At 45.0% G+C, this 23,292-nt stretch overlaps 1 protein-coding gene and 2 long non-coding RNA genes across 3 annotated transcripts; all 3 read right to left on the reverse strand.

The window, feature by feature from the left end:
* Window positions 1–5,701: 5,701 nt before the first annotated feature.
* LOC142930198 (uncharacterized) lies at window positions 5,702–8,192 on the reverse strand. Its single transcript, XR_012946262.1, has 2 exons — window positions 7,853–8,192; window positions 5,702–6,843 (listed from the first exon to the last, which is right to left on the reverse strand). It is a non-coding gene; the product is annotated as an uncharacterized LOC142930198 (long non-coding RNA).
* A 620-nt stretch (window positions 8,193–8,812) lies between these two features.
* Window positions 8,813–12,334, reverse strand: LOC142930037 (uncharacterized). The gene is made up of 5 exons (XR_012946011.1): window positions 12,211–12,334; window positions 11,697–11,778; window positions 10,204–10,370; window positions 9,319–9,614; window positions 8,813–9,037 (listed from the first exon to the last, which is right to left on the reverse strand). It is a non-coding gene; the product is annotated as an uncharacterized LOC142930037 (long non-coding RNA).
* A 3,624-nt stretch (window positions 12,335–15,958) lies between these two features.
* Window positions 15,959–19,103, reverse strand: LOC142929648 (dual specificity tyrosine-phosphorylation-regulated kinase 2-like). The gene is made up of 4 exons (XM_076071356.1): window positions 18,776–19,103; window positions 17,610–17,667; window positions 17,044–17,192; window positions 15,959–16,266 (listed from the first exon to the last, which is right to left on the reverse strand). Exons 1-4 carry the CDS (start codon window positions 18,812–18,814, stop codon window positions 16,126–16,128), a joined length of 387 nt encoding a protein of 128 aa, XP_075927471.1. The 5' UTR covers window positions 18,815–19,103; the 3' UTR covers window positions 15,959–16,125.
* Between the last annotated feature and the right edge of the window lie 4,189 nt (window positions 19,104–23,292).

Consider the following 23,292-nt stretch of genomic DNA (forward strand, 5'->3'; position numbering starts at 1 on the left):
TTGTTTAACTTCGTATTATCGATCGGTATAGTACGATTAGTCTCACTTTAACATGTACTGAATGTATTAGTGTGCTTAGGTCACCAGGTTCAGATCTCAATCGCAGAATTCAGTTATGCAGAATCACGGAAAGAATCACACACAACCCTTCTGCTTTAATCAATTTTACTTTCTAGCTAAACTTTAATTTTTGGATAATATGAGAACTCTCAATCTCGGAATTTCAACACAGCATTAACACGGTAACCATCACGATTGCGTTGTTTCACTTTGGCCTCGGCCATATGGTTAATCACCGCGTAACGCGACCTCGGTTGTTGAGAGAGAGAGACGTAATAATAAAAATATGCAAATGCTAATCTAAGCAAAACCTTAACTCTCTATTATGAATGATTATACTGAAATTTGCACACACAGTACGGCGTTCATTCCTAGATCCATAACAAGATGATGCAATTAAAGACGACCGACTGAAATACTTCTAAGTGACCGTATCCACGTAATTCAATGGGTTAGCCATGCTCTTCATTATCATTTGATATTTCAATGTACTTTATCATTAGTCTTGATGTGCTACGGCTGAGGTGGATTGTCTCTTTGGTACATTCTCGTGTGATCGGGCGACGTCAGCGAAAGCGGGTTTGTGAAGGTGGGGGAGGGGCACACGACCGATGGCTGAGTTGAATTCTCGCTCGGGGTGCGAAGCATCGCCGGCACGCTGCGTTCGTCCTGGTGCTGCTCGAACGCTCTCAGCGCTGGCCCGCAGCGGCCGTGGCTTCTGTCACTGCTGCGGGCAGCTCCCTCTCCTTGAAGATGCGCGATCGCGCTCAGCTGGTGGGTGCGAGTGTGGGTCGAACCCACGGGGCGCTCGCTGGCGCTGACACACTTGCTCGCGGACGGCTGCTCAGGCTCTTTCCGCTTCTGGATGAGCCAAGTCGCACGCTCTCTCTCTCTGTTGAGACGCCCCGAGCGCTCTCAGCGCTGATTCGCTGACAGCCGGCTTCTTCACTGCTGGATGACTGCTGCACGCTCTTGCTTGGCGGCGCTGACTCGTTGACTCTTTGTTTGTTGGTGGCTGGCCAAGCTTTTTCCGCTGCTGGATGGCTGGCACTTGATGTAGGAATACGTTTTGAGCGATACTTCGTCCCTCAGCTCTGAACTCACACTCGGTGGCACCTCGCTAATTCTGTGAGTCTCGCCATGCTCGGTTGATCGAGGGGCCCTTCAGAGCCAGCCTCTCGCTCTCGCCATCTCTTCTGCCGCTCCCGGCTGTTGAACTCGGTGTGTCGAACTTAACTGGAACGGGCTGGACTGGTTTGTCGAGATGATGGTGGGCCGTTATATTCAAAAAGAACCTCGGCTCTTCGCAGTGGAGGGGGGGCGTGGCTTGTGTGTGTGTGCGTTCGTGTGTGTGTTCGTGTGTGTGTGTGTCCGTGTGGTGGTGCATCAGCCAGTCATCTCAGTCGACCCGTGGCACCTGGGTCTGCCCCGTGACCTCCTGCCAGCGGGCGTTCGACACTTCACGTGGCCTCAGGGTGCACATAGCCTGGCACAAGCGTCGTGGTGACGTCACCGCCACTTAGTGGCGAATGGCGGTTGTTGTTGTGTCCGTGTGTGTCCGTCAAGAAGCCATCCTGCGTTATACATCGATCACCGGACCCTCCTCACAAGGTATCCCTTCACCCAGCGAATCCAGATGGCTCCTCCTAAATTATTTTCCCGTGCTGCGGGGAGAGACAAAGACGGCCGGGGTCTCTCTCTCTCCAACCCTTGAGTGAGAGAAAACAGATACCCCTTTTTCACCGTCCTTCCGTGGCAGTCTGGAGATTTTGCAGATAACCTCTCTGCCCTCTCTTGGGGTTTCTTATTCTATACATTTATGGCATTTTTACGATTTCCATCTGTGATTGCGTGTTTTTGGGTTTGTGTGTTTTTATTCATTATTTTTTCTTTATTATTAAAAATAAATATATCGGCAGATATTATTGTTAATAGAAATTTTGGACAAGGCTCATGTATCCAACAACTACTTCTGGTCCATACTGGTTCACGGTACTCGGCTACAAAGTACGCAAGTGCCATCATTGCTGTCCATAGCACTGGGTGCTGATGCTCCCCAGCTTGTGCTAGCCAGTTTGCGGACCAGGTTGACCCTTGTTTTGGTCTTGGCAGCTACCAGTTTCACACCGAGGTAGGTTGGAGTGGGGTTGTTGTTTCACAGTGTTGCCAGAGAAGGTCACGTTCAGAGTGTGCTGCTGATTTGACAGGTGCTGATATGACAACTATTTCAGGACGGATACTTGTAAGTGTCCATCAGATAATTAAAATCTGGCCAATCACTTTAAGGAGCACAAATGAGTTTTATCTACTGATTGGAATGCGGCTGAGATATTGTCCGCCGAGAAGATGGAGTGATGAACTCTAAGCATGTGCAGATGATGAACGTATTCGCTGCGTTAAAGGCGAATTGGAGAACGGCCTCCACACGTTACGGTCCACCACACGACTTGCTGTAAGGCCACATACACGTGCTCCCCGACTCCCCTCTACCTCTGTTTGCCACGCGATCCGTGATGGGGATCAGCGGGAGCGAGGTTGAAGAGTTTCCCCACTGGCCGTGCTGGACACTTGAATGCCAGGGAAATTAATCTTGCGCATGGCCTCTGCCTGCCGCGCTTATTCTCGAGCCTACCCTCTCCACGCTACTCAACATGCACACAATGCCAATGCCACACTTTGATACAGTGAGGGAAAAAAAGTATTTGATCCCTTACTGAGTTTGTACGTTTGCCCACTGACAAAGAAATGATCAGTCAATAATTTTAATGGTAGGTTTATTTGAACAGTGAGAGACAGAATAACAAAAAAAATCCAGAAAAACGCATGTCAATAATGTTATTAATTGATTTGCATTTTAATGAGGCAAATAAGAATTTGACCCCCTCTCAATCAGAAAGATTTCTCTTAAAGGGAGTGCTCCTAATCTCAGCTTGTTACCTGTATAAAAGACACCTGTCCACAGAAGCAATCAATCAAATTCCAAACTCTCCACCATGGCCAAGACCAAAGAGCTCTCCAAGGATGTCAGGGACAAGATTGTAGACCTATACAAGGCTGGAATGGGATACAAGACCATTGCCAAGCAGCTTGGTGAGAAGGTAACAACAGTTGGAGCGTTTATTCGCAAATGGAAGAAACACAAAAGAACTGTCAATCTTCCACGGCCTGGGGCTCCATGAAAGGTCTCACCTCGTGGAGTTGCAATGATCATGAAAACGGTGAGGAATCAGCCCAGAACTACACGGGAGGATCTTGTCAATGATCTCAAGGCAGCTGGGACCATAGTCACCAAGAAAACAATTTTGTAACACACTACGCCGTGAAGGACTGAAATCCTGCAGCGCCTGCAAGGTCCCCCTGCTCAAGAAAGCACATATACATGCCCGTCTGAAGTTTGCCAATGAACATCTGAATGATTCGGAGGACAACTGGGTGAAAGTGTTGTGGTCAGATGAGACCAAAATGGAGCTCTTTGGCATCAACTCAATTCGCCGTGTTTGGAGGAGGAGGAATGCTGCCTATGACCCCAAGAACACCATCCCCACCGTCAAACATGGAGGTGGAAACATGCTTTGGGGGTTTTTTTCTGCTAAGGGGACAGGACAACTTCATCGCATCAAAGGGACGATGGACGGGGCCATGTACCATCAAATCTTGGGTGAGAACCTCCTTCCCTCAGCCAGGGCATTGAAAATGGGTCGTGGATGGGTATTCCAGCATGACAGTGACCCAAAACACACGGCCAAGGCAACAAAGGAGTGGCTGAAGAAGAAGCACATTAAGGTCCTGGAGTGGCATAGCCAGTCCCCAGACCTTAATCCCATAGAAAATTTGTGGAGGGAGCTGAAGGTTCGAGTTGCCAAACGTCAGCCTCGAAACCTTAATGACTTGGAGAAGACCTGCAAAGAGGAGTGGGACAAAAGCCCTCCTGAGATGTGTGCAAACCTGGTGGCCAACTACAAGAAACGTCTGATCTCTGTGATTGCCAACAAGGGTTTTGCCACCAAGTACTAAGTCATGTTTTGCAGCCGAGTCAAATACTTATTTCCCTCATTAAAATGAAAATCAATTTATAACATTTTTGACATGTGTTTTTCTGGATTTTTTTAATTCTGTCTCTCACTGTTTAAATAAACCTACCATTAAAATTATAGACTGATCATTTCTTCGTTAGTGGGCAAATGTACAAAATCAGCAGGGGATCAAATACTTATTTCCCTCACTGTATGCTTACAGCTGTTTTTATTGTCATAATCGGGGATAATTTTAGATGCACGATGTGTTGATGATGCACCCCGGCCACACTCGCCATTCTTCCACTCGCACTATCTGTCTCAGGATAACAGTATCATTGCATTCCAACACTCCCTGGCCTTTCCAACTTACCCCCCTTGAGTGCTCGTGTATCTAGGTGCACCATCATATTCTACCCGGATTCTCCCGGAGGTGGTCTCGCGTCTAACTCACCCATGTTTTACCACAGGGTCCGGGAGTCAACATCTCACACCGAACTTTGCCAATTCTCTCTCACATGGGAAACCCATGGCCAGGTCACTCGCTCGGTTTGCCGGGATGAAAACCGAGGTGGAGAGGTTCGGTTTGTGTGTTCTAGTTGACCTAAGCGCTAGTCGGGGTGCGTGCATGGGGTGAATGCATGGTGTGTGTGCATGGTGTGTGCATGGTGTGTATGTGTGGGCTGTATGTATGGTGTGTGCATGTGGTGTGTGTGTGGGGTATATGTGTGCGTGGGGTGTGTGTGTGGTGTGTGCATGGTGTGTGTGGAGTGTGTGTGGGGTGTATGTGTGCGTGGGGTGTGTGTGTAGTTTGTGCATGGGGTGTGTGTGTGGGGTGTGAACATGGTGTGTGTATGTGTGGGGTGTATGTGTGCGTGGGGTGTGTGTGTGGTGTATGCATGGGGTGTGTGTGTGGGGTGTGTGTGTGCGTGGTGTGTGTGGGGGGGTGTGTGTGGTGTGTGTATGTGTGGGTGCATGTGTGCGTGGGGTGCAAGCATGGTTTGTGTGTGTGCGTGGGGTGTGCACGGTGTGTGAATAGTGTGTGTATGCGTGGGGTGTGTGTGTGTGTGGTGCAAGCAAGTAAAACAATATTAATAAACGTTCCAACAAAACCATAAATGCCAAGACACATTGCTACAAATGAAAAATTTGTATTTACAAAATACTGAACACGAGGCTTGTTTGCAAACTTGCATGAAAGTAAAACGTATTGCACATTTTAATCTTCTGCATTAATACGTTCACGGTGAGACGGCCTTCCTCTAAATTCAATACACGATTAAACTAAACTAATATATATTTACAGTTATTATTATATACGAGTTAAAAACAAACTTGTATGAAAGTAAAACGTATTGCACATTTAAATCTTCTGCATTAATACTTTCACGGTGAGACGGCCTTCCTCTAAATTCAATACACGGTAAAACTAAACTAATATATTTACAGTTATTATATACGAGTTAAATACAAACTTGCATGAAAGCAAAACGTATTGCACATTTAAATCTTCTGCATTAATACGTTCACGGTGAGACGGCCTTCCTCTAAATTCAATACACGATTAAACTAAACTAATATATATTTACAGTTATTATATACGAGTTAAGAACAAACTTGCATGAAAGTAAAACGTATTGCACATTTAAATCTTCTGCATTAATACTTTCACGGTGAGACGGCCTTCCTCTAAATTCAATACACGGTAAAACTAAACTAATATATATTTACAGTTATTATATACGAGTTAAAAACATCCTTATCTATTTCATTAACAGTGAGTCAAGAGAAAGGAGGGGGGGGGGGGTGTTTGTGTGTGTGGTGTGTTATTGGTGGGTGATGGTTGGATGGTGTGTGTGTGCATAGGTGGTGGGTGCGTGATGTGTGTAGGTGGGTGGTGTGTGTTCATGCGTTGGGTGTGTGTATGCATGGGGTGTATGTGTGTGTGAGGTGTGTGTGGTGTGTGTTGTGGGTGGGTGGTGGGTGGGTTGTGTGGATGGGGTGTGTGCATGCGTTGGGTGTGTTTATGCGTGGGGTGTATGTGTGTGTGGTGTGTGTTGTGGGTGGGTAGTGGGTGGGTGGTGTGTGGATGGTGTGGTTTGTGTGGGTGGGTGCCGTGTGTCTGGGTGAGTGGCGTGTGTCTGGGTAGGTGGCGTGTCCATGGGTGGTAGGGTGCATGATGTGTGTAGGTGGGTGGTGTGTGAGTGGGGTGTGTGTATTCGTGGGGTGTATGTGTGAGGTGTGTGTGTGGTGTGTGTTGTGGGTGGGTGGTGGGTGGGTGGTGTGTAGATGGGGTGGTTTGTGTGGGCGGGTGGCGTGTGTCTGGGTGGGTGGCGTGTGCATGGCTGGTGGATGCGTGATGTGTGTAGGTGGGTGGTGTGTGTGGGTGGTGTGTGTATGGGTGAATGGGGTGTGTGTGGGTGGGTGGGGTATGTGTGTGTGAGGTGTGTGTGTGGTGTATGTTGTGGGTGGGTGGTGGGTGGGGTGTGTGTGTGTGTGTGGGGTATGGCTGTGTGAGGTGTGTGTGTGGTGTGTGTTGAGGGTGGGTGGTGGGTGGATGGATGGGGTGTGTGTGGGTGGGTGGGGTGTGAGTGTGTGTGTGTGGGGTATGTCTGTGTGAGGTGTGTGTGGGTGGATGGGGTGTGTGGGTGTGTGGGGTGTGGGTGTGTGGGGTGTGTGCAGGTGGGGTGGTGGGAGGTTGCAGGATGTCTTGAGGTCTGGGGTCTCTGCCTCTTCCATTCCAGGTGTCGACATCCCCCGGTGACGTCACCTGTTCCGGGCACACACCCAGGGGAAGCATTGGGGTCATCAAGGGACAGAGCACTCAAGACACACAGCAGCAGGTCTCCAGTCGTGTCTCAAGATGCTGCATGACATCGAGCGACAAGGGAGTGGAACACCAACGAGAGAAGCAGCCAGCTGGATGCAGTGCAATACAAATTTGGATTTATCTTCTCCATGTAAAATTGGTGGGAAAGATATTTTGCGGTGACGTAATGTTCACATACATTTCCTCGGGATGATCATGTATTTTTAAGCTATGTTAATGAAAGATTCTGATTATTATGAAATAAATAGCTTACACCAAAACAGAACTCTTAGACAAAATAATCCTTTTCTTTTCCAATACAGATCTTTGGTCTTTTCTGAAATTGAACATTTATCTTGTTGATTGTACTTTAGCTGAAAGATTTGCATGCATTACGCGAGAGCTGAGCTTCTGTTAAAGATCTCAAAATAAGAGCTGAGTTATTGTTAACACTTATTTTTGAATGTAATCTCTTACGTAACATTATTTACAACATTCCGGTTTCCTGAAATCCAAATAAATTGGAATTTTTGCCCACGTGACAACATCGTTTGATTGGCTGTCAGTAGAGGGAAAAGCTGAAAATTGTCAGATACCCCGACAATCTGACCCAAAAGTAACGAATAATGAATCTAAGATTGGTCGTGAAAGCCGAGATATAATACTTTTTTTACCTTTTAACGTGCACAGTGCTCGCTCACTCTCACAACGCGAGAAACCACAGAACCACAATTGTCCAAGCTCTGAGGTCCTCTATACGTCAAGGTGTTATCGGACAAATAATGAGTGGCTTTAAAATGTCGGAGGAAACTGGGGATCCGGAAAAAAAAACCCCCACGCATGCGAGGCGAAAACCACTCAATCCCATCCAAACGGAACAGGTGGAGTCCACATTTTTGTTGTGCTGCCTTCTCCTGGCAAGCCAGGATACGGGTGCCCACGGAAAGGGAGCGACCCACCAAACCCTTACCTCCACTGTACTGGAGTGGTGGGGTGCGCCAACGATGGGGCCTTTATTCTTCCGCATTGCAGCAGCAATGCTTCCGGACAAATCTAAGAAATGTCCGGAGTCGCTGCCGCACACGGGCAAATCTCCGCCCAGGCCCCCTCGATGCCTTCGCTCCGGTGTTGGCGACAGCTTCACTGGTCGCTTGATGGCTGCATTGGTATTCCAGGGCAGTGTAGAAACTGGCGTTCGAGCTGAAAGAGAGTTGCACGGGCCACTGTTATGCCTCTGTCTGCCTTTCTTTATTCGTGCTGAAACTTTCCTACTGCAATACAATTCCATTATCTATCCTACTGCTACTCCGTGGCCCTGCCCCCCAGCCACAACCAGGTCTACCCCTATCAGAATATGTTCATAATCAGAATATTAATTTAGACTGTAGGAATATTATGACCTACAAAGCTCTTTTTTTTACAGATGTCAAGTAGATCACTGCCCCTACACCTATCACTACTCCAAACCCTTCTGAAGATAAGAAAAGCCAAAACATTTTAACACTCAAACGAGCAAGCAGAGTGGTGGGAATTCCACATTCCCATGGCAGGGGCCAATCTATAAATGAAAACCAATGTTAGAATGATGTCCAGTACTGCTGGACATCAAACTGGACATCCGTGAAAAAGAGCTTCATAGCTCATCAAATTCCTCCAGTATAAATAAATATTCTGATTCTTTTCTAGAGTTATAGGCAGAGGAGAAGAGGAATATCTGGAGCCTAGAGTTGAACAAGAGCATGAAGTCGACAATGAAGATGGCTGGGGAAGGACAGTTCCAGACTGCAGAGGAGAAAGAGCAACGTCTCAAAGAGAGCTGCATGCAGAGAGAAAGCATTTAGCATGGAGAAACATCAAAGTCACTTCATAAGAACCTAACCAACACAAATATTCTTCAAGATGCAACGTGCACGTGGAGACTCACGATTGGCTCTTGGCTGACACAAAATCTTCATCGAGATCTGACCCAGAATCATTCGTCCATCTCTGCTCGCATTGGCTCACACGATCCACCTCCACGATCTCGTCCATTTTAATTGATGCGTCCACAGCATCCGGTTCATTGTGACTAGCATGGCTTTCGTCCTTGGAGTCGTCCTGAAGCCACCTGTGGTTCAAAGCTTCCTCAGGCGTGAGCCGGCGAGCGGGATCCCACCTGCCAAGATATGAACGGTGAATCGTCAGGGTTCATTTACTGTCTAAATTTCTTCTAATAATGGGGTGGAGGTGTGGCACATGCAATTATTTACCTTCATTATGCAAACGAATACAAGAAGGCACAAGGCATGAAATATTGCCCTGTTATGACACAAAGCCACTCCCTGTCAGTAAAACACCACTCCTAGTAGTGTGCACTCTTTCTACGAGAGTGCTGATGGTGAACACGAAAATAATGATGAATTAAGATCATATGTAGACAGTACAGGTATATCTTACTCAAGGCATCCTTGAACAAAATCGATTAACTCTCTGTTCGTAGTCCGAAGCTTTTCCTTAAGAGAGGTGGTGCTTGGAACGACTTTCCTGCCGTTCACCCTGTGGCACCCTGTCGTGTCTGTGTTGGAGAGAAAATGAGTGAAACGGGTTTCCGAGGATTACGAACAAAGTACATTACGGCAATGCTTGCCTGGATAATTGTGACAACAGAAGTAGCAACCTCCCCTCCACTCACCGGTGTAAATGTCCATGTCGGTCGCAGCATCAATCATGGACCTTGGTGGGAGACCAAGAATCTGTGCACAGGTCAAGTGAAATTAATATACATGGGTTAGGTCATTGGACTGTGTGTATTGTAAACATACATACAGTAGACTTCCTCAAATGTAAATGTCACTAAAACGGAAACGTTTATTCACAAGGACTGCACATGCTTTTACACCACTGCCAAATGGATTACATTTTTTATTGGGTACTTAATTAACAAATATTGCCCTTTAAAGTGACTTCAGGAACCTTCGCGATTAACAATTTACCGAAAGAATGGAAAGGGTAATAGTCTGTCGCTCTGAGTGATGATTATCAACAAGGCTAAATCACATCATGCGTGTCCAACTAGTGTCTGGTCACATTAAAGATATGTCTATTCTCTATGTACATACTGGCAGCAGAGCAACATTTGTTCCCATGGAATGAGGCCAAAAGTATGATTGCTCCACGGAGTACTTGAACCGTGTCTTGCAATCCACGGCAGTCTCCTATATCGTTGTTAGCGACTAATGGACCTTCACTCGGCGTTAGCATTGTGAGCCGGCTCAGCTGAAACTAAGCCATAGGCTTCAAATTCATAAATAACGAGATTATATTTTGGCATATTTCAGGTACCGTGATCATTTGGGCAATCTGACGTCCTGTGGCCATGAAGAGTGACTGCCCTGAAGCTAGCTCAGCAATTACGCAGCCCAGGGACCACATGTCCACTGCGCAGGTGAGTTGGAGGCCCAGCAATATCTCTGGAGCCATGTACTCCAACGTTCCGAAATATCCGAAAACTGCACACCACACACAGAGGAATAGCACTGATTGAGCGAGAAGGCCATGCTCGTTATTTTCTTAGATATTTTTTTTTAGTGCACACGGATTAAAAAAAAACATGTTGTAGGATGTTAAACGTTGTCATTTTATACAGCAATTGAATGTGCATCTTTCTACAATTGGCTCAAAACTGGAAAAGCGTGAGTGGCACTCCAAGAGATGGTTTGAATTTTGGGTAAAAGTTATTTGCAAGCACCTATTAAGGCCTACATGACCTATTAAGGCCTCTGTGGCGGAGGATTAAACTGAGTCACTGAGATTGCAGTGCACTGCAGTACTGCTCACCATGCCACGTTGCCACACGCACACACATTAGAATAACAGTCGCCGTTGGCCACTAAGTGGCGGTGACGTCACCACGGCGCCTGTGCCAGGCCATGTGCACTTTGAGGCCACGTGAAGTGTCGAAGGTTCACCGACAGGTCACGGGACCGAAATGAGTGGCAGATGCACCAACTATGCCCCCTGCTGTGCCAACACACATATAAGACAAAGATCCCCCGTATAGCCCTAACAGACTGTTGGAGCAAGTGCTGTTAGCGAGCACCTATGAAGGCCGGCACGTGGCGCAGGAGGGGGTGGGTGGCCAGCACCACACCCGGCTGCTTTTATCTCCCTTGTGATGTTTACACCACACCGCACTAGGTGCTCATTTGGGGCTGAGTCGACCTAGGGGAGACCCAGGACCGGTTCAGATAATCGTCACTTGTATCGGCCATGAGCGGGCATCGAACTCGGGGCGGCCAGGTGCGTAGCGCACCGCGCTAACCGCTGCACTTGCGCTCCCCACTCGTATATTTGTTGAGGAGTAGAGTGGTGACGGGATGTCCCACTCGCCTCGGGAGGAGCGACGTCATGTCCCCTCAGGTTATTTGAGGGGGGACCGGTGACGTGGACGGGGTCTTCGCCGGGAGCCGGGATCGTGAGCGGTAGGGAAGTTGGGACCCAGGGTAGGGGAGAAATAGCACCAGGCTAGGGGGGGCTACTTTACCCGGCTGGCCAAGTTGGATGAACCGTCGGTCAGTGCTGTGGGAAGAGCCCGTTAGCCTGGGAGGCGTAGGGATTCCCAGTACCCTTTTCCCCTGGGGAGATTTAGCTTATCTAGTGACTTGTGTTTGCCCTTCACCGAAAGCTAGGCGAAAGCCCTTAATGAACCGTTTGGCATCAGCCCCGACAACGTTCTGCCTTCGTGTCGTCATTAACACCACAGCATATTCACAAAGATTCACAAAGACGCACAGACACACACATCCTCACACGAAAACACAAGTAAAACTACTCACTTGGCTTCGTCATCATGACGCTCAGGCCGAAATCAATGATCCTGATGTTGCCGGTTGCGTGGTCCTTGACCATGATGTTTTCCTAGGAAAACAATAACAAAGGGCAATAGTGGTTAACGTTCAAAAGTGTTCATGGCATGCAGCTCCTACCCGTTTAGACATCCAGTTAAGACTGCATTTTACATATCAGTGAAAAAGGTGGTTCTCACCTTTACTCGTGTAAGAAATGTGTCTAACTTTGGGCCAACTGTAGCTGTTGTCATTGTGACGAATGTAAATGAGAATCTTTTCAAATAAACTGCAGAGTGTACTCTCGAGCAAGAAGAAAATAGACAATGTCCTGGATTGAAACAAGTGTCGATTACTTTTTTATACATTTATGGAAACAGTAACATTCGGTGTTTGGTTTTCAATTTTTTTGAGTTACGAGAGAGGTCTCACTTTTTTTTGCCACCGTTGCCTCAAGGCAACACAGATCCATGAATGACGGCAGTATGCTATTGTATTTACTTACCATCTTCAGGTCGCCATAAATGATGGCCTCCTTCTTAAGTTTTGCAAGGGCCCTCAACATGGATCTTGTATAGAGCCTGATTGTTGACGGTGCAAAGATCGTGGAGTTGGCATGAAATTGATCAAAGAGGTCGATGCTGCAAGACAAGATGTCGTCAATGGTTAGTCCACCTTTGACTATCTTGGTCAATGCTTAGGGTCGCTTCATGAACTGGAGGAATCATGATTTACAATAGATTAGGCTTTTCATCATATAAAAACCACATTATACATTTTCCCAGGGTAATGAAGATGAAACATGACCTGCTCATTGTCTTCGAGAAGTAATAATAATAACAATAATACATCAACTTATAGTATGCAGAGGAACGATGAACCACAGACAAGCAGGTGGTCAACCAAGCGATGAGCAGACGCCAACAAAAAGCCCCAAGTTCTGCGGTTCTCTCTATGTCAATGTACTAACGGAAAATGAATTGAGTTTCAGTTTCATTTTATTGGGAATAACCCTGTGAAGCCATTCGGCTCTTGATTCGGGTGGTAGCTGCAACAAACAATAAAATAACAAGATACATTTAAAATTGTACTGTACGCAAATTTAAACATCCCCTACAAAAACAATAAAATCTTCGAGAAAAAGCACCATTAGTTTATGATGCGTACAAAAAAAAGAATCCCATTTTGATGTTAGATCACAATAACAATCATAATACAATTTAGATTAAAATGTTTAGTCTAACTCTATACTATAAAAAAAAAATCGGGCTAAACTAAACCCTTCTAGAAATTAATAAAATAATGCTATAAAAACAATGTAACGGTGATAATAAGAAATGTGATTGAAAGTTAACAATAGCGACATACATAACATATTATTACTAAACCTAGCATCCCTCGCTAGCTGCATGAAGGTCAATCCATAATAGCAGGAGTAACAATACTAGTAGAAGCACACTAGAGTCATGTTTACATGTGGGAGCAAACCAAAGCACCCAGACAAAAACCCACACAAGGGGACAACACTCGATCACCGTTCAGGTGGAACAGGTAGAGTCTACATTTTCTGCTGGAATGCCCTCTCCTGACAAGCCAGGGTATGGGCACCTCGACGTCCACGGTAGGAAGTTTATCAAAATGTGTGTGACCCACCAAACCCTCGCCTCAAAAGTGCTGGATTACAGGCGGGCACCACCACCACCTGACTCATAGGGCTCTTTATGAGAATTTGCTGTTGCATCTGGTTTCATGATAAAGGTAATGGATGAGACAGGACATTGCATTATCTAGCAATGTCGTTTACAGATAACGAGAGCCATTGTTTCCTGTTTATGTGATTAATTTTGCAAGCGCTATGTTTTAATGTGCTGTACGATGTTAAACGGTGGTACCACTCAGCTCGTATGTATTCAGTAAGGTGTGGGAGAGCATCGTCACGTGCCACGTTAAGGAGCCACCCGTGTCCCTTTTATATTTTACCAAGTACCAATAAAGCCTTGAAATGGAAACGGCTGGTACAGTCTGATGGGTGGTGACATGGCCTAATGGCAGCATGATTCCCCACCTTTCGTCGAGGTTCATGGTTCGAATCTAGCAGCCGCCCCGATTAATGCAGCTGTACTAACACTCACACACTGTTTGTCTCACAGCAGATGTTAAATAAAAAAATACCTGCAAAATTACTTAATTGCCAATAAAAGAATAGCTTTCACCCTTTTGGCATTGAAACAGGCATTAAGCTATTTAGACAACCCATTAAGTCCTTATTTGCCGTTGTACAACATAGGAATTAGTCACCCCCGCCCCTTCTGGCAGACGAATGCCCCAGGTCACTTTTGCAAATGAGACTCATCCTGGTCACTTGAGTTCTCTCCCGGTTAAACAAAAAAATAATCTGAAATTCATCAAATGTTAATCCTCCGCGTGTAACAAAACAATAAACTTTTGTGGATAAACACGATGGTGGTGCACAGGGTGTGATTTTTCTTTTTTTTACTCACGCGACTAGCTCCATGACGATTGCGGGATGGTTTCTGAACATAAGGAATTCGAAGAATCGAATGATGTAGTTATTTTCCTCATCTTCGGACTGCAAGGCATTTAAGATCTGCACCTCCATTTCACATTCCTCAATTGTCTCGCTGTGGAAGGAATGCATCGATAAGTCTCACCCCACTCTTAGGTCTTGCACATTTGTAGGCATTGCCACACGTGGAATGACGCGGTCAACAGAGCTCCAGAATCATGGCTGTGAGCGCTTAATCCCGGTCAACGTCAACATCGTCCCTGCCCGGTCGACGTGATCAGCGGCCAACTGGGGAGGCTGGACCAATTGGTTGGGAAGTTGTCGTTGGTTACAATATGGGACCTTTCTTTCCAGTATCATAAGATAAGAATAGGTTTTTTTACCCTTTCTGGCAAAGAAAAAAACAGGTGTTAAGGGCTTAAAACACCAAACAGAATCCTTTTGCAAGGGGTAACACCTATTCTTCTATTTTAATACTGGCAATAAAGGTCCCATATTGTAGCTGCTCACCCCGAGCTATAAATACCCTGATAGTGGCATTGTCTTTGTGCTGTTCGCCTTGTGGCATTCTCTGGTCTAACACTGTTTGAGACTAGGCTCTAAAGAAAAGCTGTCTCTGGTGTGGCTCAATCAGTTTCAAAGACAATGCCATATATTATCAGAGGATGTTTGTTTTGTGCATGTTCACCACAAATACGTGTGGTTAATGCAGACTTGATTCCTTGCAAAAGCATTCTGTTTGAGGTTTGAACATCTTAACACATATTCTTGGTTCTTTCGGTAAAGTCATGTAGAAGGAAAACAATAAATAAATAAAAAATTCTCACGACGTTTCGACTGCAACACAAGCAATCATCAAATTTTCTTGCTGTGGTTTTCACACCGGATGATGATTGCTTGTGTTGCAGTCGAAACGTCGTGAGAATTTTATTGTTTTATATTTTTATTATTTTATTGTTTCCCTTCTACGTGGTGACTTTACCGAAAGAACCAAGAATATGAATCCCTGCAGTTACGAAAGCTTTAAATCAATAATCTTAACGCCTGTTTTATTGCCAGAAAGGGTAAAAACATTTATTATATTGTCGATGGTTGTTACTCGAAGGAGTTGCTGCATCGCATCTCAGTGAGGAAAAACATTTTCACCACTGGATTGGAATCACCTTGGTTTTCAGCTATGTTCGGCGAGTAAGGTACAAAGTGTTCTACTGCACCAACCCAAACTGTGGACGATATTGTAAACCACTATGGTCCGTGCTCCTTTAATGCGGAATTGCTAAATTTAAAATCTCTCCTGAAGCCCCCTCGTGGCTAGCAGACCTTGGCATTGGTATTTAGCGCCTGAACATGTTACCATATGCAAGATTAGAATGAGGAAAAGGGCAGCACTCATCCCCGTTGTTGGGCAGTGGTGTCATTTCGACATTCACATGGCAGGAACCATAAACATTACAGACTGCCACTTGATCAAAAATAAAACATTATTTTGACGGTGCTTGATGACATTAATGATTAATACTGCGGGTGTATAACCATAATAATGCATGCTGTCTGCTTCGATGGATGCTAAAGATCACCTGACGTCATTTGCAAGAGTATGCCACTGTGTGCTTGCATCTGGGTACAATTTTTGCCAATATCGAAACTTACTCGACAAATTCCTCAATTTGTATTGTGCAACATAGCGATCATTGTCCTCTACTGGCAGACGAATGCTCCAGGTTACTCTTACAAATGAGACTCGTTCTGGTCTCTTGAGTTCTCACGAGGTTAAAGAAAATCAACTTTAAATTGTATCACTATTTAGACTTCCTCTGCAATATGTAAATTAGCACAACTTATTACAAGTTACAAAACCAGATTTCAAGATGTGGTTCATGTCTTTGTTCAAACTTACCTAGAAGTGTGCTCTAGCACCTTGATGGCCACTTCTCTTTTCGTTTTGTGGTCCAGGCATCGGAGCACCTGCCCAAAGGACCCCGTCCCAACTACATTCAGTACTTGGAAGCGGTACACCACGTGTTCATCCGTTATCTGGAACAAGATTACAGAAGTGTTGAGCACTCAACCAGGGCCCTCTCTCAGTGCTCAATCATTACTCAGTCGAAACACACGGCTCATTCAAGTGCTCATTTATTGCTCACCGCTCTTGACATTCCCGCACTCCTGAAAATGTCTAAGCTTTATCTGCTGTCATTGCCAAAAACCACGAAATCATTCGATGCAAAGCATGTCTTATAGAATGCCCTTCATCTGTATTTGTGAAATGGTATCCTCAGATGCGCATCTGCGGCCTTGTGTAACGGTCTTCCTTCCAATATTAGGAAGCCACTGGAGCTATACCCTTTTTAAATAATCTAGATTAACAATTCATTTTGGGGTCTGTAGTGGGATGCATGATTAGCTGGAATAAACGTTGCCCAAATTGAAAAGTCTTACCCAGGGACGGTCCAAGGATGAGCTGCCAGCATCTGGCGCCCTAGGCGAACCAATGCAATTGGCAACCCCCGACCCCCAAGGGCAGATGTAGGCTCAGGTTTACGTAAACTGGGGAAAAATGTTGCCCATATTTTCCCACTTCATGTGTTTTTAAGCGTGTTTTTTTTAAACAGAGGAACGATTATAAATGTTGAGAAAGGAATTATAATTAATAGTCCCTCTACACGCACGGGAATTGAAATAATGACATCTTCGTGATCTAATTTGTATATTTTTATTGTATTTTTTTTCCTCGAATCTCACACCCCACTTAACTTGGCACCCGAGGTGACCGCCTAGTCGCCTATATGGACGGGCTGCCCCTGGTCTTACCGGAATGTAGTGGTCGTTCACGTCATCGTAGCCATCATTGCGAGTGCCATTATGTTCCGATCGAATCTTGAAATAGAAAACTTCATTGAATTTCATGATTTCTTGACATTCCTGTGCTGTCATCCTGTGTTGGAATTTGTCCAAGATTTCTACACGCGCACACATGCCCAAAGACAGACACATACATAGTCATTGATGAACATACACGTGTGTAACAAACACAATTACAACACAACGGTGTGCTGTACTAGTGACTTTTTTTGGCATGTTTGGTTTACGTGACAACCCTTACTAGTTGGCTGTGTCGGGTGGTGGTGGGTTTAACGACACATTTATATATTTACGCGATCCAACCCAAAAAAAACCCTCTATTATGGACAATTACAATCACAAAGTAACCACGCATATAGTGCTAAACTTAAAGAGAATCGATTTGGGCCTCCTGTATGTGTGCTCTTAATGGAGGTGTAAAACCATTTAGGGATTGACTCTGGATGTGTGTTTGCTATAGAGGAGTGTGGCAGTAATTCATGTGGTGAATGATGCTGAATAAAGTGAAGTAAAACCTTGTGGTGTGCAGCTCATCCCTGCCACTGGGAAGACGACTTCATCCGATGGAGTTGCCTGTTTTTGTCACAGAGATGCGCACAGAGAGGCACGCGTGAACATGGGGGCAAGCACACAGACATGGACATATATACAGAGACACAGTGGTACACACACAAACACCCACTGAGAGAGTGCTTGTGGAAGGGCCTAAATCGCACAAAGCTCTCAGAGGATTACCCTAGAGAGTATTTTTTGGCCTGCACCTCCGTGATGGCCTCATATATTGGAAAAGGTCAACGCTTTACCTCACTATGCATGATCGACGAGCTGCGGTGAACCCATTTCCTGTATACTGTTGGGTGGTATTTAAGAAACTTGCCCCATTGAACTGCCATGCTTGGAGATTAAAGCAGCGACCTCTGGTGTGGAAACCACTACACCAAGCAGCATCCAAGACATAGAGATTCACGAATAATAGTATATTGCACCTCGATGATGTCAAATAATCTGACACTTTGGGAATATTAAACGGTGCCCATATTCCCAGGTTTGTGCCCAATTCCATTAAACATCTTCAACTGCATTATCCATTGATTTCTAATTTACACAAATATAGCAAAAGGGTCAATTGTTGAAGGTATTTTATGAAACTGGTTACAGGTCACGAACCTGACCGCATTCATGAAGTCCAAGTAGAGCACCTGCCAATACGTGTGCTGTGTAATAAGCTCGTGTGTCTCCTGGTTGGTTCACGAGTACTAGAGTCCCTTACTGCGAACTGAGCTGACAAGAAATTGCCTTGACTGTGTCGTGAGTTTGCCGTGTGTAAGTGTGTCTGTACCGTTAGGTCAAAGCGGCCCGTTGTGGTACTAGTTATAATAGGCGTTTACTAACAACACTTGCCCCAAAAGTCTATAGAGCTTACACGATGTGGGGTGGCCGGGGGGGGGTGGAACTTTGATTCTTTGCTGTCAGTTGAACTAGTAATACACCCATTTGGTGGTGAAGTGACCTGAAAGCCTGCACTGTGTGTTGAGCTTATTGGTCAATGGTAATCGTTCTATTCTAGAATAGCAGTGAAACACGTAGTCCACGACTACTCTACGATAAAAAAAAAGAAGTGAGCTTGTCTCTGTATTGTGCAGTCTGCTTATAAGAGTTTGCTGTCAAGTGAGTTACTGACCTGCTGCACAATTGCAGACTGAACATCGAGTTGATCCATCTCCAAAAGATCGTTCTGGAACACAGCACAAAGATAGCATTAAAACCTAAATAACCTCCTTTAGCACCCTTCATTCGACCAAGCTTAGAGCAGCAAGGGAGATCTCTCCAGCAGGTGTGGCACTCTCCCAGAACTGTCTTCAATAGGGAGTTCAAATCCCCGTTTAAAGATTGAGAACCCTTCATCCTTGAAGAGTTCGTGAAAAAATTAAGTGCCACTTTGTGTTAATCAATTAGTTGTCCGTATATTTAAATATGGGCCTCGCCATAGGAATGTGGAATTTACACCACCTGGAAATCACTACCCATGAAGCTTAATAGCTTATTGAGCCCTTTCGCAACCATCACCAACAACATCTACCTAAACCACAATCGCCATTAGCATCACTAGCACCACCACGGAAATTGTCTCTGACATCACCATAATCACCACCAGAAAGCAACTAAACCATCACCCCTATCACTACAATTACAATCTTCACGTAACTATCACTTGCAACACTCAACACGAGCAAAGAGCAGCTCTCCCCACTGCCACCAGCAACCAACTGCAATCAACACGACCACGACAAAGATCAATGTACCGTCCTCAACACCATTACCATCACTTACCGTGGATAAATCTGTCGTCGGCAAACTCGTACTCGCACTATTGAACATTCAAAAAACAGAGTCCTCGTGGCAAAAGCCGTAGCTCGAGCCGCGTGCCGCCTCGAAGTTTAGCGCTATGTTAATCGCATCCGGATAGTGACGTCAGTAGCGACGTCACGGCATCCGGTGCGCGGAGTGTCACGTGGGCGTTCGTGGGGGGTCGCGTGTTGTGTAATACACGTGTTGTGTATTACACACGTGGTGTGTAATACACGTGTTGTGTATTACACAACACGTGCATTACACAACACGTGTTGTGTAATACACGTGTATTACACAGCACGTGTTGTGTACAGTATGTTGGACTTCTTTCGCACCGCACGTAGACAGCTGTGCTAATCGGAGGTGCCGATTCGAGCTGCAGTACAGTATAGTACAGCTGTTACCATCAGCCACGATGCAGTTCTCATTACAGTACAGTAGTATAAAGAGCAGGAATAGTTATTTCATTAACTTCACCCCACTTTGCCCCCCCCCGTACCCAATGGATGTTTGGCATCGCGTGACGCCCGTGAGCGATGCCCACAAAGTTGTAACGCCTCTTAAATTTTTATTTAAAGCTTTCGTGACTGCAGGGATTCATATTATTGGTTCTTTCGGTAAAGTCACGTTGAAGGGAAACAATAAAATAATAAAAATATAAAACAATTAAATTATCACGGCGTTTCGACTGCAACACAAGCAATTATCATCAGATGTGATAACCACAATAAAATTTTAATAACCGCCACTTTTTTCAAATTTTCTTGTTGTGGTTTCACACCTGATGATGATTGCTGCTTGTGTTGCAGTCGAAACGTCGTGAGAATTTTATTGTTTTATATTTTTACTATTTTATTGTTTCCCTTCTACGTGGTGACTTTACCGAAAGAACCAAGAGAAATGTGACGTCACGTCAAAATGCGCAACTTCAAATAAATATAAACAACACGTTCTACTTTATTAAATAGACTTTTTAATAAATGTTTTCTCCTACAACATCAGAGTGCAGCGCCACATTAAATACGCACTACAATGACAATAGTTTAAAGCGATTTGAAGCATGTTTTTTTTTGGGGGGGGGGGCAGAGCTTTGTGACGTCATATTTGAGAGGGGGGGGGTCTGACTTTTTGTGACGCCGTGTGACTATGGTGGTGGGGGTCAAAAATCGCGTGCCGTCTTGTTATTCCACTGCTGGATGAGGGGGTTCGCCACGCAGCCGCAGATTGCGGGTGTATCTTGGGCCACGCATCATCGCCACGCTCGTCGATGTGGGTGGGTGGGTGAAGGCGGAGAAGCATGGAAGTTCAGTTCAACAGTTGTTGTTGCTGTGCTGCACTGGCGGGCTATAACAATGCTGCTGAAATGATGCACTTTACCGATTTAAGGCCGTGAAGATGATGTGTAAGAAATGTTTTTTATATATATGATACGGAGACGGAAATGCGAATGGGGGTATATGGTGTTACTCTTTGTTTTCGGTAAAGTCACCTATAAATAAGAAATAATAAAATAACATAATAGCGTACGACGTTTCGGTTGCAACATAAGCAGCCATCATCAGATACAGAAGAGCTAAATTTACGAGAGAGGGGAAACACATAACCCCAGATGTATATACAGATACCCAAGTAGGGGGGAACTAACACAGATACAACAGGGGACAGAGAGAGAAGCACACCAAAACAAACAGGGTTTAGCAAAATTTGGAAACCATATAAAGCAACACAGACGGTCGGTCAAAACAATTAACGCATAGTCTGGTTGATTACGCTATTTCAAAGAATGCTAAATTGCAAGTTAAGTATGAAATTTAAAATACAGACCGCACACACACACACATACACATCCAAGTAGAGCGAACCAGCACAGAGACAAGCACAGAGTGAAGTCGCCTTAAATAAGCAGAGAAGGTAAGGCTGAGAGACAATGGGACAAATTAGCAGGAGGTATGCATGGAGCAAAGGGGGCGCGGCAGCACACACTCGGAAACACCAAGGCCCACACACAGGCAGAGACAGCACAGAGACACAAATCCAAGCCAAGACACAAAGGCAGACACACAAGCAGAGGCAACACAAAGACACAGACCTCATACCTCCCCGTAGAGGTGGTTCATACTTGATTCGAAGCTTTCGTGACTGCAGGAATTACTGCAGTCACGAAAGTATATGGTGTGCTTATTTATTTTGATATTTTATATTCTCCAAGACGACCCGAATGATTTTCGGTTGTACACGGGCAGGAAACAGCTCCACATGTACAATTTACAAAGGGCTGTTGCATTTCACTTACTCATTCATTCTGGCCACAACCTGATACCAACATTGAGCGATAAAAAACCCCTATATAATCTGTTTAATACGTAGGTTTTCGCGATCAATATTATTCGCAAAAGTTTTTTTTGGGTTAGATCACGCAAATATCAGTGCTGTTAACCCACCACCACCACAGCCAATTAAGACGTTACATACACAAAACGTACCAATGAATTTTACTTCAGCACACCGATGTCGAAGAGTAAACGGACATTTACAACTTTAGTACGATGTTTCAATGGCGATTACAACCGGCTTCATCGGGCGATTTGCCCAAATTGTGAATAAGTCTTCCCGTTTCCAGTCTTAAGTCAGGCACTTCCAAATACGGCCTTCAGCGTTGCCAGCTGTTTGGTCGCGGGCTCTTGCAGCCGTGTGACCTCAAGACACACACACACCTGCGCAAGCACACGGACGAGAAGCCGTATAGCTGCAACGTGTGTGGCCAGACCTTCAGGTCGCTTCCACTTGCTTCAGATGTTGTTTTCCCCGCTTCAAATAAAAGGTGCATCGTGTTGAAAAGTAAAACATTGGACAGAGCCTCTATCGAGCTGCACAGGGCTCGCAAATCAGTTTGGCCACCGATGAGCCAACACGTTTAACGCATATTATAGATGAGCAACAAGTATGACCATTAGACACAGGTAAAGGTGGAAGTTTTAATAGTGTTGTCTATAATTTTTTTATGCATTTCCATGGAGCATTGTGGATAAAGCAGGATTAACTCAATTGTGTTCCCAAGTAAAACGCGTTTTAGTCGATCAGCCTATTAGTTATCCAGAAAAATATTATCAAGCAGCATTTGTTAAAGCAAGCAAACTGGACCAGTTTAAATATTGTGGGTCTCATTAGCAGTTAGGCTGGTTTAAACAAATGCTGCTGAATTACCGGATATTATTAGCTAAGAGCATTCCAAATAAAAATGGGACCACGTTCAATGCACAAAATCAAAGCGATACACAAACTCATGCGTTGCTGTGGATAATTTTTGGGTAACAGCATATATAATCATAACTCCATTTTTCTTGGTTCTTTCGGTAAAGTCGCGTAGAAGGGAAACAATAAAATAATGAACTCAAGCACGTACACCAAGCTCTTAAGGCTAATGGTTATTCCGATGACACAATCCGCAAAGCTATCACTCCAACCATGAAGAAGGACCCTCTTGAGGAGCCTTTCAAAACCATCACTTTACCCTACATTGTAGGAATCACAAAAAAGTTCTCCAAAATCTTAAATAAACACAAGATCCAGATCCGATTCAACACATTACATAAAATCCGTGATCTGGTTGCGTCTGTAAAAGATGTGATTCCGGACACACAGTACCCTGGTGTCTACAAACTAAGTTGCCTCTGTGGTAGTAGTTACATTGGAGAAACCAAACGGCATGTCTCGGACCGCATTCGTGAACACAAAGCAGACCTGAAACACGGTAGGACCAACACCTCGGCCGTGGCAGATCACTTATAATTCAGTAGGTTCACATGACATTGACTTCTCCTAGACAGAGGTTCTTTGCAAGCCATC

This window comes from Petromyzon marinus, chromosome 1 (genome assembly GCF_048934315.1).
Source record: "Petromyzon marinus isolate PM22_M1 ecotype Great Lakes invasive population chromosome 1, UKy_Petmar_22M1.pri1.0, whole genome shotgun sequence".
Lineage (NCBI taxonomy): Eukaryota > Metazoa > Chordata > Hyperoartia > Petromyzontiformes > Petromyzontidae > Petromyzon > Petromyzon marinus.

What these genes read in the sequence shown, in the direction of transcription:
- LOC142929648 (XM_076071356.1), bottom strand. Translation starts at nt 18,814, where the DNA reads ATGGATCAACTCGATGTTCAGTCTGCAATTGTGCAGCAG. An exon ending in AGTCTGCAATTGTGCAGCAG is followed by an intron (nt 17,668 to 18,775) that starts GTCAGTAACTCA and finishes TGACAAAAACAG; the next exon opens with GCAACTCCATCGGATGAAGT. An exon ending in TGAACGACCACTACATTCCG is followed by an intron (nt 16,267 to 17,043) that starts GTAAGACCAGGG and finishes ATCTTGTTCCAG; the next exon opens with ATAACGGATGAACACGTGGT.